Below are 17513 nucleotides of genomic sequence, written 5' to 3'. Positions count from 1 at the left end.
TTGAGTTTTCAGCACTAAATGCCAGAGAAAGCATTTCAATCAATTACATAGTCCTCATACATATGTGAGCATCATAAATCTGGTTCCACCTTGTAAAGTAAACACCTTCCGAACCACACCCCCTCCCAGTGAACGCACCACATATCGACTCCTGCTTCCTCTCAGTGTATTTTCTGTCTGACAGCTAGTAAAGAAAACACCAGCGTGACCGTACGAACCCGGGAGCCGGAGAGACTCTGCATCTATATTCGTTTTAATCAATACGATGTCCTGATCAATACAGACCTACTCCTGTGTGGCAATTTCTATATTTATGACTGAAACAATGAATGTTCTTATTAGGCCCCCGGTGCCTTGAGGCCGACGTCTCGTGAAACCTCAAGCTCTTCAATTAGCTGTGAAGGTGAACACAGGATTTTAAGGGTTTCAGTGAGTATTTTCCCAACAGATAGAAACAGAAAGTAACACCAACAGGAGTAAATGTCCACAGAATGTAAAGAAAACTGTATAGAAGGAATTAATGATTATGAGAAGACACGTGTGTAATGTTAATGGAAGAGAAACCACAGTAAAGGTAACCTGATCTCCATCTTGGCTTCCATCTGTAAAACAGCACAAGAGAAACAGGGAAAACAGTCATGGACTCGTTTGACTTATCGGAAATAACAAGACTCACCCTGGATCATTCATTTTGTTCTAAATGCTTCGGTCACGCTAAAAGCAGCGTTTCCCGCTCGATGGGGTCTGAGGTCATGAATGTTTCATTAACATGTATAATTTATCATGAAAATGACTCCTAATATCTCCCTTGTCCTTCCTCTTTAATGTCAGGCTCGCTTTCCAGGGAGATAATTAATGTTTTCTAATTCAGTAAATGGTCACTGCAGGAGCCTCAGAATCGAGGGGGGGGGGGGGGGGGGGGGCTGGCTCGTGAGTGTCAGCTGATACATCGCTCTCCAGAGGGTCATAAAATTACAGTATCAGCAGAGACCATTTGGTAAAGTAAATACTCGAGAGACCTTTCGGTGCAGGGGGATTATTCATAAGCGCTGGTAGATAGTCCTCAAAGGGAATACCAGTGGTTATCCTTTCATCAAGGTACACATCCCACTGCAGCTGTGACGGATCAAAGGGTTTCAACTGGGGCACAAAGGTGGAACGAGGCAACACTTTCCATTTAGAATCACAGAGAAGAACTTGAATAAATTCTTCTTCTTTTAGCCTCAAGGCCCAATGATTAAGATTGAGGAATAACAATCAGACAAAAATAAAAGATGTATCTTTTCATGCATGAGAATAAAAGTAAAGAATGATATATTTAGTTGAAAAAAAAGACGAATTTGAACATCCAGTTATGACTACCTGGTTCAAAGTATTCCTGAGAGAAGCTGGACATGGTCATACTGGTGAGGTTACGTCTGGTCTCTCTCTTCTCCCGTAGAATCTGCTGGAAGCCCCTCAGGCACTTCAGCCTGCGTTCGTCCATTTGGCTTAAGTCCACATGTGGCTCTCCTGCATCTCCCTCTGCGGCGGAGATATCGGTGGCTAACTGGTTTGAAAGTGGTACATCGGTTTCTCCCTGCTCCTCTGGGGCTACAGGTTCATCCGCCAAGAGGGAGACCGAGAGAGATTCTGTGGTGGTGCATTGGGAAATCTGGGCTTTTCCACTCAGATCTGCAGGTGTGTCTTCCAGACCTTCTGCAGGGCCTACTAAATGCTTTCCTACTTGGCCTCCAGCAGGCTGTTCTGTAAGGCTTTCAGGTGGAGGTAATACTGCAGTGCTACTGGAGATTGGGTCCGTGCAGACTGCCAGCTCCTCCTGGCATGAAGGAACCTTGTCTGAATAAGGAGGACGTTTGGAGACGTCCATAGACTCCAAGATAAGGCGTTTCGTGGCTTCTTCGATTATATGCTCAGAGAAATGATCTGATTTGTTTAGAGAACCGTTTTTGATCAATTCCCTAACAAAATCACTACTATCAACCATATGTGTTTTCCTCCTGGTTTTACCAGATGTTTGTTCCTCAGATTGTTCGAATTGTGTGTCGTAGCATGAAGGTTTTGAAGGCATCTCAGCTGTGGGTAGGTCAGAAGGCATCGTGATAGCAAAGTCTGTTTCCTCTCCAGGATTTTGAGCTACAGGTACTTCAATCTTGCGTAATGCCCCCCGTAAGGCAGAGCTGAAATCCAGTACAGCTCGACCTATACGCTTGACATTGAAACCAGCATCTGGGACGTCGGCACTGCCAGGAGGAGGAAGCCAGTTTTCAAAGTTACCGATTTCAGGCTCTTGAACGAATGGCCCATCTACACCACCTACAGCACTACACAGGTACGACTCACTCCACGTCACTTCTGAAGATTCTTCGTAGGGTAAATAACTTTCCTGATAGGTATCAACTTGAGAGTCTAAAGTGTAGCTCAGGTCATTTGATTGCTGATAGTCAAACTCTGCTTCTCCATCATGCCCATCAACTGAATGGTAACCAGAACTTTGAGGGTAGGACAAATCCGCAGCACACTCATATCCCACAGTGGGGTTAACAAGGTTGGTACCTGCTGGAACACGAGTCCCAGACTTGGTCCCAGACCTTCTCCTCCGTGACTGCCACTCCTCCCTGCTAGAAGCACTTGCAGGTGAGTTGTAATGTTTACCAGAGAGATGTTCTGAGCTTCCTGTGGAGCACTTCTCCAATGTACCATATCCTCCTACACTGTAGTGATCCCAGCTACCAGCACCTTTACAATCATCTTCATGCAACTCCTGACGTCTGTCCCTGAGGTAAGATTCCTGATGCCACACAGACTCTGCAGTGGCACTGTGTGGAGGTCCAGTGTTAGTCCAGTGTTCCTCCCTGTCTTCAGCTCTTTGCTGTTTTCTCCCATGACTAGATAATGGTCTATCAAGGTCTGACTCAGACTTTGAACTGTGACCAGAAGACAGGGAGCTGGTGCTTGGATAGTCGTGGCCATCCTGCCCCAGGTAACCAAAGCTGAGCTTCCTTGCTATAGCACCTACTGGAATATCTGAACTGTGGTCAGAATTATCATCAGGTTCCTCCAGGTCCTGATGATCCACTGATTCAGCGATGGGTGAAACAGTAGACTCCTCAGACCTTGGTAACATCAATTCTCCATGAACGCTATGGCGCTCACTGCAGACTGGGTGGAAAAGATTTAAATCAGACTTTGGCTTTGCGCTCCCTAAACTGCCGTACGCACTAGCAGGCCTTCTGCGAGGAGATGATCCATCTTTGCACCCTGCCCCTGACCATGTACTAGCATGTGCCCCTGAACCAGCCTTATTAGAACGGATGCCCTCAATCTCTAACAATACAGCATCAACACAGGATGACACTTCCTCAACCGACCCTCGAACTGAGGTCAGGTAATCCCTGAGGTCTGAGATTTCCTCCTGGATTTTGTTGATCCCCCTCAGCTCTTTTAGAATGTGATCAATGATGGCACTTGACTCCTCCTCTTTGTCTTCGTCCTCTTCTAGCAGTGTTCCTGGGAGAGCTCTGTTGAAGTTGTAGTCCAGACAGTCTCCGGTAGAGTATGGTCTCTTTGGTCGACTACGGGGTGAAGCAAACTCCCTTCCAGCTGCTCCTGCATATTTAGAACCATTCATGTCCGGGCTACTTGGGCTGTAGGGCGGTCGCATCTGCTCAGGAATGATCCGAGTATCACTCTCAAACGAGATACGCTTCCTATTTGCTGGGGATCTGCAGACTCTATGCTGCAGAGTGCAGGGTATTCTTAAACATCCTTCTCTGTTCAGCTCCACCTCTCCAACACATGGGGGCCCTGATGCCACTCCATGTTCTTTACCATTTGGCACTTTTGGGGGGTAGTCTCCAGTCCTCTGGCTGACCTTTGGATATGTCCTTCTATGCTCCTGCCTACTTTCCTCTGTTGTCGATGCCGCCTCCTCATCCTCAATACCTGCATAATAGTGCTGGGACTCTGGGACATGGTGGTCCGCAGATCCTTGCAGGAGACGGTGTATTTTACCCCGGATGACGAGTGCTACTCGAGGATTCGGAGCCCTCTTTTTGGGTGGCTGGACTTTAGTCTTGGTGCCTCCTTTAGGGGAAACACCTGCTCCATGTTGTCCGTTGAAGCGATTCCGGGAGAACATATTCTCAGAAGAGTGGCCTGTTCTTATCTAGCTACCCACATGGTCGGTGTGAGTTACAATCAAAACGCTCCTGGTATCATTGTTCATTTGTTAAAAAAGCCTGTTGTAACTTCATTTAGTCCAACGTTTTTAATATTACTGGTCCGTGGCTAAAATGGGAAGACAGAGATAAAATAGTTGTAAACACCAAAACCACTGTAAGATCCCAGTCAATAGAAAACCAGAGATAAGAAGAAGACATTTGAGGAATAATGTTCCTTTTGTAATAAAGATTGACCTCTTTCCCATTATTAAAGAAACATATAGTGCTCAGATATTACATCTAAACTTATATAAGTTATAAATAATTTAAAAATCGAATTCAAAACATGGTAAAACATGAAAGAGTATGTGCTGTGTTTCCAAACACATTTCCTCTGCTTATGTAGAAACCAGAAACCATTCGTATGATATGAAAATATGATGATTGTGTAGGCTAAGAATATTATTTTATCATATGAATATGTTGTATATTTTGAAGGTATATTATAATATTATAAATTATAATATTTTTTTGTTGTCATTGCTCTGTGGGATGTCTTTAGTCATTGTCTATAAGTATTAAATATGAGATACCATTAAAACGACTATTTCTGTTGATTAAATATCATTAAAGACCCATCCTGTGCATCGGATGATTCTTTATCTCTCTCCATCACGGTAACTGGACACCATCTAATTTCCAATGACTACACAAAATATCAACAGGACATGAACATCTTTTCCGGTCAGAATCTAAAGAGGATGAGTTTGACACCAGTAATAACCAGTATATAACCATAAAGGGTCATATTGTGCAGTAACACGTTTATTAACACGTCAACTCCGTCTCAATCTGTGGTGAGGAGATGTTTCACATGGAGGAATGAGCAGCACATGGCTTGATGACTTGCAAAAGGACCTGTTACCCTCACACTACAGACCTCATCAGAGTCACTGATTAACATATTAGTTATATGTTAACTGCAACTGAGGCAAATGCAAACGTCAAAGTAACTGTAAACTGTATATCAACAGCATATCAAGTCCGGCATGTGTTTATTACCTGTCAAATGTTTTTCCGTTATATAACTTTAACGATCTATAACGAAAAATAGTTTTATGTGTAAAGAGTATGAAAATGAGTGTTGATATAGAGCACTGAATTAAACAAGACGTGTCGTTAAGACTCGACTTAAGGGAGCATTAAAGCTTGATTAGAGACCATCACGGAGGAATATGGGGAATTTAAGTCTCAATAAAACGGCCTCTCACACAGAAGAGAACTCTGCTGGAGCGGATTTAAAAACTCACACAGACGTTTTCCTTCAGCTTTTTTTGCTGAGCTCACAGGAAACAGACTTGCACTTTTAAAATCCTTCAAACGACTGGAATCAAATCGAGGCTAAAATGTTCCAGAAACTGTTTTGACCATCGACTGAGAATGAAGACAGACGACAAGACAGTGAAGCTAAATCATCCTGATCATGAACTAGTGGTTGGCTGGAAACAGTCAAATCAACCTGGACCCAGTGAAAACCCAACAGACCCAAACAAAACACAGATAGAACCACGTGGAACCAATTTGAAACCAGTAGACGCGTTGGTTTTTACCAGTTATATGATGCAAGGAAAAACAAGGTGAAATATCCTGATTGACAGCTGAGACTGGGCTGTGATTGGTGGAACACGTTTATCGACATAATGAGATGATGGCAGTTCACTCGTAAGACTTAATGTTCTCGCTCTATAGTTAATTATACTAATAACATCTTATATATCTAAGAAATGTTAGAGGATCAATGTGGAATAAACCCTGAACACAAAACTACAAACTCTCACACACATAATTTGAGGATATGAAACACTTCAGATTCCCTCTTCTCTCTGAATCATGTCCTGTTTCCTCTATTTGGTTCTTATTGCTTGTAAAAGTGATATCATATCTCCACATGGCTCATATTGTTGTAAAATTCATTTTCCGAGACGCTCCTCTTTTACAGGATCATTCCGCGGTCACCGGGGAGCTGCAGCTCTGACCCTCCGTCTTTTTTAGTACTTGCTTGTTGTAATTTTGATTTCCAAGATGCTGGAACTTACACTTTGTGGGTCTCGTGGGTCTGGAGGGCAGAATTCTTTAAAATCAAATTAATCATGATTACCATCAGACACCTGAGAGCAGTGATCACCTCCAAGGAACAGATCCCTCGTTGTGTTCCAGCACAGGAACGGTTATTAATGTAAAGGGTAAAGTTGTTAAGCAAGATTTCTTACCAGAGTACGAAGATACTTACACTGGACTGATTTATAATCACTGATGATATGAGAACTTAGCCCAGATTAATTAAGTACTTGAGATAACGAAGACTTTGGGATGTAGATTAGAAAGTGTCGAGAGCTCGCGGGCCAAAGGATATTGAGCTTTAGAATAAGGAAGTGGAGTTAAAATGTGCTGCAGTGAAACTTGAATCCATCTCACCCTGAGGGCAGAGCAGCGCCACACACACGTTCTGACTCAGCGAACAGAAGTTAGGGAACTTCTAAACTGATGTAAAGTGGCTGCAGACACACACGGTTGTCACTTATAGTTCGGGAATACATGAATAAATTAGAGGCCGTGGAAATCTGTTTTCTTGGGAAATTGTTAGAGCGCAACTGAAAAGGATTTTGATATTTCACTGCAACAATCAGACGGTCGATAATAAAAGATTCGGATTAAAAAGTGAGGAGAAAAGGTCTGGTTGGTTTAAAGAGCAGATCAAACTATGATAAAATTGGAGACTTGGTAATAAACTCTCTTTGTTGAAATGTCAGTTCAACAATCTGCAAATGTGAGAAAAACCTGAAGATATTAAGAAGCATAAAAAGAGGAATCAACTATATGGACGAAACACTAATTCCCTGATTTTATACTTTTGTCACGTGCACCAAGATTTGACATTTGAGATGATACTTTATAGAAAATCCAAAAAATAACCTTAAATCAGTTTAAATTAAATCTATAGTTTGTCTCAAATGTAAATAATAAAGTATTCACACTTCACTATGACTGTCAATCAAACCCCTATAACCACACCCACACATGCAGCAGCACCACGGCTGCTTCCCGGGTTTTGTGTCTTTCTCTGCGTGAGCCTGGTGCAGAGCAGCTGGCTGATGGAGGCTCCATCATCCACGTCCAGCCCTGCTGATTAGAGAGGGAGGTCGGGAGGAAGCTCCGGCAGGTGCACGGGTCTCTGAACCACGGCAACCCTCCAAGTCGTCCATAAATATGATGCTTGTTGTGTTTCTCTGTGCAGCCCACTCATTCTCAAAGCCCTTATTAACAAAACCTACAATTTGCACGACATTACAAAAGAAAGCGCCTTCGTGCTATTGAGTTTATTCATCCTGCAGCATTTCAGGCTCCTTCTCCTCCTTCATGTTATTCGCATTATTTATGGCGTCTTGTTGGCAACACTCAGTCTCTTTCTTTCTCTGTCATTTCACGTTGGACGCGACCCAAAGGAGAAAGTCGCTCTGCAGCCAGAACGAGGTGAGCGTCGGCTCCGCTGCCAGAAAATGACAAGAACTACTTTACTCTGGAGATTTACCTCTTCGTCCCGGGTGAGTAACTCTGCCGCGTACTTTCATGTCACCTCAGGGAAGAAAGTGGAGGAGTGGGACGTGAGCTGGTTTGACAACTCTATCTCTAACTTGATGGAATGGCCACATCCAAAATTATAGTGCTTAGGGCCAATTACTCCTTGTTTTCATGAGCTGCTTTACAATTAAAACAATGTTATTATGCTTCCCTGAAAGATCCAGAAGAGGAGGAGGAATTATCGTTGGTCTGCTGCTACGTCTCCTGCATGGGTCTGAAGTCCTGACAGATTCACATCCACACGAATAAGGGACCTGGACAACTGGACAATTGTCTATTAGCACTTTATATTTAGGCCAAAATTCGTATGTGGCTTCAAACAGCGGCGTCCTGGACGAGGATGAGGAGCGGACGTATTGTTACCTCGCTGTGACTTTCAAATGCATTCACTTTGGTTATGATTGGAAGCTTGTGGCAGTAAATTTGGGGTGATATGAAAATGAAATGAGGAGCTTGGAACGCGTGGTCGATTCTGCTTCCAAGACCCGTAACCTTCATCCTCCTGCTGTCCGCTGGTGGAGCATCTCTCTGAGATGAGGAACCACAGATTTTCATGTCAATTAAATGGAAATCGGACAAGTCCAGGTGGAGGAAGGACCGAGGTGATGGAGGGGGGGGGGGGGAGGCAACAAATCTTGCACATCTCTACTCTGTGACTCATCAAGCTAATAGGAAATTGCCTGGCTGCGGCCCAGGTAGCCATTAGTGAGGAACGCCCAGGTTTGGGGACAACTATAACTCAAGTTCTTTTAGCTGAGTAAAAAGGATGAGACTGTGTTTTTCTGCCCATTTTGTTTCTGCTGTGTTTTTGTCTACAACAAGAAACTACAATAAAAAATTTACTGTTAATGTTTATTATTAAGTTTAGTCACAGGTAGAGTTTCTGTGGTCTCCGTATATTAATGCAAATTAGATGGACAGCTCCTTAAAAGTCAAGCCTCAGCATCTCCATTGCCCCCTGGTGGCTGGCGGCAGTACATGCCATAAAACCTTCCTCCTCCTTGTAAGCAGATGGGACATGAGCAATAGCAAAAGATTTTTTTCACCATCTGAGGTAGTTTCTAGTGCTCATTTATTATTCAGGTAGGTTTGGTTTTAATTAGTTATTTGATGATATACAAACGGGTTCAAACATTATGATTGACAGCTGAGCCAATGTATCACCTGGATTTCGCTCCATCACCCTGATCGCTTCAGTATTAATATCTGAGATATTTTAGGTTTATTTCTGGATAGTAGAAGGAAGTGGGGACATGTCTTCCATGTTAATTTAAAGTCTGTGGTTTGCTCAGAGGAGTCCAGAACCCCTTAATGCCCATAACTCCTGTGCTCCACATTAACTTCCTGACTGTAGCAGCCGTCCCTCTTTCAGCAGCGCCACGAGAAACACCGTCACACTGGTGTGCTGTCAAAACATCCGAAAAGCTTTTACCATCCTCACAGGTCTCATCACAGCTTCGGCTGTAGGTGTGTTAATTCCCATCATGGGCACCCAGTTCTCACCAGTCTGTCTCATCTGTTACAAGCAATATTCCATCACTCATTGGGCTCATTAGTCAGTATATTGGTCGGGATTTGAAAATACACCTGCTGGTACCCTGATTATAAGCCTCTACACATTACATTACCCATAATGCCTTTTTTTGAGACCACGCTTGCTTTAGTGTCTTGTCATTCTTCACCTTTTGTTTTGCAAAGGGATCAAACCAAATCCAGCAAAAGTTACAATAACTAGAATGTTATTTCCTTTATTCAAAAAGTTTGAGCATTAAGAGTTGAGAAAAAAACATCTAAAAATATACGTTACTGCAGTTTCCTATTTTTCTTTTTGCTACAAATACCTTTAGGATAAAATCGTCCATTTGTCGGAAGCAAACAACAAACATCAACAGCTCTGGAAAATAAAGAGCTGCAAGGCCAAAATGATTAAGAGCTTGTTGAACTTAGGCGACAAAACTACCTGTTACCCAAACATTCTTTCTAAAATATGTCATCTACTCCCACCTTATATATATTTCAATATCCAGAACCATCATCATTACTCCTCAAGCTGCAAGAAGTCACTTGTCACAAAAACAAACGAGTTCATTTTCAGTTATGAACAAATAAGTCTTTCATTTTGTTTTGCACGACTTCTCTGAGCAGGGAAACATGTTTCATGTCTGTATCACCTCTGAGCTGCAGTAACACAAACAACATGTGAAGTGAAGACACAGTTTGTCGTTATCCTCTGACGCTCAGGTGGTCCAGCTCCTAACCAACCAAATCACTGATGAAAGAAAACAAACCAGAGCAACATGACCTGCAGTGTTTAATGGGAACCTTATGGAAAGTGTCATCATCGCTGCTGTTGTGCGACAGAAATCATGTTTGCTGTGACCAACAGAAATTACACTGAACACTCTCTCACAGCAAGAAGGTGCCGGGTTCGAATCCCTGTTCGGCCTGGGTCTTTCTCTGTGCAGTTTTCATGCTCTCCCAGTGTTTGTGCTGGTTTTCTCCAGCTTCCTCCCACAGTCCAAAGACGTGCAGATTGGGACGAGGTTAATTGGAAACTCTGATTTGTCAGTGGGTGTTAAAGTGGGTCTGTGTCTTTAGCGGACAACAGATTTGATTTGAAATCAGAAAACCAAAGTCTGGGCAACGTGCTGTTTCTGGATTAATCATTTAGAAATAGACAAAACCCAAAAAAACGGAAACTACACGTGATGATTCCATCAACAAGATGAGACAGAGGGATAAAAAAAAAAAATCATCTTTTACTGTCGATACCTAAGAGATGAAATTCTCCTCTCTGGGCTGGAAATGGCTCAATAAAAATTTCATAGAAGACCGGCTACTTATCCAAAGAAAAATACCCAGAGGAGCCGGTAAAGTACATAACTACAGCTGATTGGTAACAATCCGACCGAGATTCACCCGTGTGTGTGTGTGTGTGTGTGTGTGTGTGTGTGTGTGTGTGTGTGTGTGTGTGTGTGTGTGTGTGTGTGTGTGTGTGTCTCTATGCAAGAGGCACATGCTCACAAACATCTTGTGAATGTGCGTAATGAGCATGTTATTCTGTCCGGGACAAAGAGAGCCTGACAGAAAATAAATACCACTATTAGGAGGGGACATGAATCCTGAAGAGAAGAATGACAGCTGGAAGAATGGTGGGCAGCTGGTTCCCAGAAGAAAGACGTGAAGAGAAAGAGAAGCGTGACAACAGCTGCTTGAAAAAAAGAGACGCAAAATTGATTGCAATCTCAGAAGGAATTTTATAAACACGATTATTAGAATAAAATACTGGCGACGCAAGATATATTCAGCGAGTGGAATGGAGTGATTTAGAATCAGAGTGATGGATTGATCTTTATCTGCAGTAATTAAGTCACAATCCATCATGCAGCCAATTTCATACCAATTACATCTCATTTTATAAAGATTTAGTGGGAGAAAATAAATGAAACTTAAACACAATGAAATAAAGTGAACTTCTACTACCGATAAACCAAGGCAGCGGCTCATTAAGACTCGTGTTTAGACTCTAAAAATACAACATGTGCAACAACTCTTTATTAAAATGTCTAAAACAACCAAACCTACTTAATATATTTTGTTGTCTTATGTTCTTAAATCATCCAAAGTGTTTCTACTAATTCTCAAAAATCCACAATTTTATCCAAGTTAAGAGAAATGACAGAAAACATCCATGGAAAGAAATTACTCAAACTTTACTTTTTAGTTTTGCCAGTGTCCCCTGTGCTAACATGGAGGAGGCAGGGATTATGTCAACCAGCCACCAGGGGGCAATCAAGACTGAATCCTCCGCTGTGCCGTCAATCAAAAAACGACATAAGACATTTAAAACCAGATCTGAGGACATCAAATACGTTTTTGTGATGTTCAGTTAAATTCATCTTGTATTTGTCCGGACTTGAAGCCCCAGCGCTGGTGAGTGGGATCCAGTAAGAACACGTGTGTGCACTGGTTCACTCCCACCAGCAGGACTGAGTCATGACTGAGTGGGACTGTGGCCTCGCCGTCACCTTCATTAGCCTGATTCTCCTGCTCACTCTAATTGATTTATCATCGCCACTCCACCTCCGTCCAAGCGCATCACTCATTTTATCCAACACACACACACATTCAATATATCATTTGGAGGAAGACATGAGCGGCCCTCCATTCCATTAATCACACAAAGACACACACACTCACACACAGACACACACACAAAGGCCACCGCCGGCCCGGTTGCAGGAGCAGGAAACTCAGTTTGCAGCATAAACAGATCAGTGTACAAGGTAAAGTGTTTTCACTTGAAGGCTCTGATGGGCTCTGAAGCTGAGCTGCCCCTGGATCAGCAGCTGACACGCTGCGAGGGAGGAAGGGAGCGAGGGAGCGAGCGAGAGAGGGAGGGAGGGTTGTTAGGGAGCGGAAGGTAAACTCACTTTCCCAAGCAAATCAAATAATCCGGCCCAGCTCCGGCTCCTCCCCCTCAGCCCTTCCTCGCTGTTCCCCCGAGCGAGCGTGTGTTCCAGGAGCCGGGTCCTGGCCGCGCTCCATCCGGAGCCTGATGCGAATGACAAAGCCCGGACTCCTGAGGCTAATTGATTTAGCTTTTCTCCCTCAGAGATGCCAAACAATGATGCCACTTGTTGCCCCTGCCAATTCAGGATGAGACCCCCCCCCAGTCCCTCTCAGCCGGTTGTGATGAATGAATGCTCGTGTGGACGAAGCCCCAGCAGATACCAGATCAGCGTTTAAAACCCGATTCACAGGGTTTTCTGATTCTTTTGCTCTTTGTCCTATTTCAGATTTTTGCCAAAAGCTACATTTTCCAGCTGCAGCTCAGAGCCCAGTGGAAATACTGTATTTTAACAAAAGAGCCTTTGTGTGAGCAAACGGGTGTGAGACCACGGAAATGTGCCATTATTCTAATTTGTATGAATCATCCTGTTGATATGGAATTTTTTTATAAAAGGTTTTTGAGATACAGTTCAGGTTCTTCTGGGCGATCACATTATATTCAGAGGTGGGAAGAAACACGAATGAAATGGACAATAACACAGAAGAGATGAATCCATGTTGAGTATCTATCGGTGCAAATTGTTTTTCTTGCAATTAACCTTGTTTGAGTTTGATGTTTTATGGCTGAGTGTTTTCAGGTAAATGGTCTTGAAACTATATTAATGTGAAATAAGTCTCAGTTTGTTTATACGTTTATACTTTTAGTCCGACACAAAACCAAATATCATTTCAAAATCGGTCTCCAGACTCGTACAGAGGAGTGTGACTGTTTGACCTGAGGGTTCAGGCTTTGATTGAGTCATTTTATTATTTCCTTTAGTTTGTATTCACATATCCTGTTTAACTACATCCATAAGTCTATAAATAAAGAACCAGAGTCTCATGTGGGTTTCACACCGTGTTGCTCTGAGAACCTGATGTTCTTCATCGCGTGTTTCATGTAACATGTGAAGTTGTTCCAGCTGTTGCCAGGATACTAGACGGCACTTTGTGATCTCCACATCAAGCCACACCTCAGATATGAAGGTGCTCTCATTCTGCCTCCTGCTTGTCCTTGTCTGAGTCCCTGCAGGAAACTGAGCTGCCCCCCCGCCACCCCGCCCCTCATCCCATTTCATGTTAAGGCAGAGCTGCAGACACTGACCCTCGTTGTCTCCATTTCATTTCTGTGTCTGCTTCAGGCCGTGGAACACATTCGTCACCTGTCGCGTCTGGACGAGACCAGACGAACCCCTGCTGAGCACACACACACATCCTTCTATTCCTATACCTGTGAGGACACAAGACTAGAATCTCCAAAAAGAAATCTGACTGAGAGCTTCAGGCAGGGCGAGTCGAGGGATAAATGTGTTTACACGAAATCCTTCAAGACTCCGTCAGATTAAAGCAAGATGTGTTGAGATTGTTTGGCCTCCAGGAGACACTGCAAATCAATCACAGTGCTCGTTTGTAGAAAAACAAACCATTTAACACGCCGACACAAGAGTCGATGTTTTACAGCCGGTTTAAACTTTATTCTAATGGGAAACCTGCATCAGTCATCTAAAGGAGTAACTCTTTCTAACAAGAATAATCATAATTCTAATTCTTATTCTAAAGAGTCATTACAGATGCAGGCATAAATAGATGTCAAGGTGTCCAGTGTATGAGAACCTGTGTGGGGTTCACCCCGGACACCTCCTCCACCACCGGCTGCCCTGTGGTTCAAACGTCACTTGATTGACAGCATCCAAATCACCGAGGCCTTTCACCGCGGCAGCCTCCGTCATCAGCCAGGTCGGCGAGCTGGAGATAATTTTCATCGTCTGTCAGTCAAACGACTAAATGTAAAAACCCAGAGGATTTACAAAACAAGACAAAACTTGTACTTAACTGGACTGCTATACTGCAGCCAACCACCAGGGGGCATCAAGACAATTTTGGCTTTACTTTTGACCTCATTTTGTCAGTGTTTTACATAAAGTTTGTGCTTCAGTTTACATATTTCCTTGAAAAGCACATTGAAGAATGCATCACTTAAAGTAAGAGTGATAAATCTGATTCGTCGGTTGATATAAAACTACAGATATAACAGAATAAGTGAATATGTTTGCCAGTAAATAACATTATAAACAAATACACGTATAAAAAATGTCGCCACTATACAGTTCGTCCACCAGGGGGCACTGACCAAAAGATTATCTTGATGTCAAATGTCCCACTTCGTATGTCCCTTGGTTACTATCACAATAAAAACAAAACTCAGTATCAATCAGGTAAAACTCAAATCAAATCTAATCTGCTAAACTTTTCATTTACTACAATAAATAAAATCTCAGTTTTCAGTGGCTCATTTTTACATTTTATTATTTGTATTTGTACTAAGAGGTTGAAGAATTAACTTCAACTGAAAATATTATTTTTATATATATTTTATATATAAAAATCTTTCGATTCTTTAATAAAAATCATCCGTCCTCATTTAAAAAAATATCTATGTCCATATGGAAAAGAAAAAACTCGTACAAATGCTAAAACAAGCCAGTAGGTGGCGATAGAGTCAACCATCAGCCAAACAGAGAAGAAGTGTCCAATGCAATTAATGTAATTAGACCGAGCAGTTTAGCTCACATGCAGGGAAACAGATGTACAGCCGCCATTGTTGTTGTCGTGTCTGGTGCAGGATCGTTACACAAACAGTGCACATGTGAGAGCAGCTGTGACATCATCATTTCAACACACAGATCCACAGGAAAAGAGTTTTTTGCAATCTGCACTTTTGGAAGTTGTTTGTAAAAAGACATGTTTAAAAGGACGAGAGGCTCAAGTTCGCTTTTTGCTAAATATCTTTGGTAGAGTGGACGAAGCTGCTGAGATGATCCAGAGCACCAGAGCCACCGTGACGTGTATTTTACTGAACAGTCAAAGCACCTGATGAGTTTAGACTCTGTCTCTCACTGCAGCCGACCGCAGAGAAGCCTCCTCCACTCGGTCTTCTCTGTTCACTCTCATCCAACAAACCTGAAGCAGCATGAACTCATCTCCATGAAGCCACCATCAGAACCACCGGAGCTCAAACCTTCAGTAACAAGCTCAGAAACACGACTGAAACCGACTCGTCTGTTGTTTCCAGAGCGTTTAATGTCTAATGGCCGACAGCGTGACCCCCTGGGGTGGACGCACTGAATCAGGACAGTCGAGTCATTATTCAGTCTCTCCTCCACAGCTCGTTCTCTTTACTTCTCTGCTGAGAGATGCCCTGAAGCCTGTTCCCATGAAAAATGCATCAGCACCACAAAAAAAGGGATGATTACACTCTTCTATTATTATTAGAAATATGATTATTCATAATAAACTCAGTCATCCCACAGCCCACTGAAGGTCCTGACCCACAGGTTTGAGGAGAGATGTAATGAAGCAGTGATGCTCTCCACCACAGGAGAAGTTTTAAAGCTGGAGCTCCTGCAAACGCCCCAGAAACCCTGAGACGCTCACACGACGTGAGAGGAGATCACGACTGACGCTGACGCTGCACAGCATGGAAGATACACTACATGTTGTGTGTCAGCTCAACACAAACAAGAGACAAACATTCACACACAGCATTTCACTGACAGAGAGAGAAAAGTGCACGATTGTACTTTGATTTGGTTTCAGGAGTTAAAAATAGACTTTCTGGCATGACGGTGCAATGTGGGGGAGCAGAGGAAATGTGTTTCTGTTTGCAGCACATCCACTTGACATCACATTCAGATCTGACACCAGGGAAACAAGAGGTTTCATCAGGAGCCCATCAAAATTCCAATAGAGTCTTTAACTTGTGGAAAAGGTGTTTGATCTCAGAGATCTTCCTCAAATGTCTTCATCTCTACTTGTAAGTAATATTTCTGACGAGCACTTTCTGCTGCGAGCTGGATTGAGAAGTGAAGACCTACCTCGTGCAGAAGGACGGTGGAATGGAAGAGAAGAAGAAGAGGAAGGAGAGGAGGAAGGAGAGCAAAGTTTGACATCACAATCCGAGCATCCATAAACCGAGCATCTGAAAATCCCCCGGTGAACACAGCCACACCGGTTGCACCACTTTACGTCATTTTTAAAGATATGCAAGTGGAGAGGCTTTGAAGTGACGAGCAGGGAAACTAATCAAGCGCCGTGTCGTTAAAGAAGTGAAGTGATGAACTCAGACCCAGGCGATGGATCACTGAGGAGAAAGAACATTTGCCGGTTTCCTCTTTGAGATGGCGGTGTGTCACTCTCTGTCACTTTCCCTGTGTTTCCTGTCGTCCTCTCGGTCTCGATCACAGCGTTCAGCAAGACGCCTCCCAGCAGTCGCTTCACCTCCTGTCTCCGCCTCCCTCCCTCCCTCTCTCTCTCTCTCTCTCTCTCTTCCTGCCTCCCTCTCTCTCTCTCATCCTCACAGCTCCTCCTCCTCCTCCTCCTCCCATCAGCTCCACTCATCGCAGCTTGTTGCACAGATGCACCACGTGTTGGCCGCTCTCTCTCACTCTCTCTCTCTTTCACATAATTTCACTTTTCACACCCTCCGGTCGCCCGACAGACGCACACACACGTTACTCCGCCTCAGTGTGGTTCTGCATGATCATGACCTTCATACATAAATTGATGGAACGATTTGAACAGTGTTTTTTCTGATGCATGACAGTAGGGACGTAGATTATGATTATCTTCAGTTTTGGTTGATACCGGATGTGGTCGTTATGTGCAGTCAGAGCCTCTGAGAGATTATTTTATCAAGACAAGAGAATAAAAATATTAACAATAGATGCAAGACAGTGAATACACTCGGTTTTGTTTTGGCTCAGGCACAAAACTCTTTGGAGCAACACGATGCTGATGTGACTTAAGGCTCATTAACGAGCTGTTAGCACAACAGAGCATAAAAGCTACGCCGCCTTCAGCACCTGACCGAGCGTCCAGCCGGGAAGACGGAGCTGGAAACCAGCATGATGCCGCTGTAACGAGGAAGACGAGGAAACATGACCTTCATTATCTTATGTTACACACTCCCCACTGGTCTCAGAAACGATGTCAGGTTGTAAAACGATGACAAATGACAACAAAACCTTGTGTAATTATCTTTGAGACATCCTTTTACAAAGAGGAGGAGGAGGAGATAACATTCCTGCTCTTCTTCTTCTCGTTGTCATTCAACCGAAGGCCAGGACGTCACGACTCCTTGAAGCAGCTTTCAGTCCCTGA

General features: G+C 43.3%; 1 protein-coding gene across 1 annotated transcript; it reads right to left on the bottom strand.

Moving 5' to 3' along the window:
• Window positions 1-338: 338 nt before the first annotated feature.
• Window positions 339-16583, bottom strand: LOC128438537 (uncharacterized). Its single transcript, XM_053421120.1, has 4 exons — window positions 16229-16583; window positions 1363-4290; window positions 580-602; window positions 339-395 (listed from the first exon to the last, which is right to left on the bottom strand). The coding sequence occupies exons 2-4, from the start codon at window positions 4139-4141 to the stop codon at window positions 339-341; spliced, it is 2859 nt and encodes a 952-aa protein (XP_053277095.1). The 5' UTR covers window positions 4142-4290; window positions 16229-16583.
• Between the last annotated feature and the right edge of the window lie 930 nt (window positions 16584-17513).

This window comes from Pleuronectes platessa, chromosome 4 (assembly GCF_947347685.1).
Source record: "Pleuronectes platessa chromosome 4, fPlePla1.1, whole genome shotgun sequence".
NCBI lineage: Eukaryota > Metazoa > Chordata > Actinopteri > Pleuronectiformes > Pleuronectidae > Pleuronectes > Pleuronectes platessa.
Note: the sequence above shows the minus strand (reverse complement) of the source record. Positions and strands in the feature narration are given on the sequence as shown.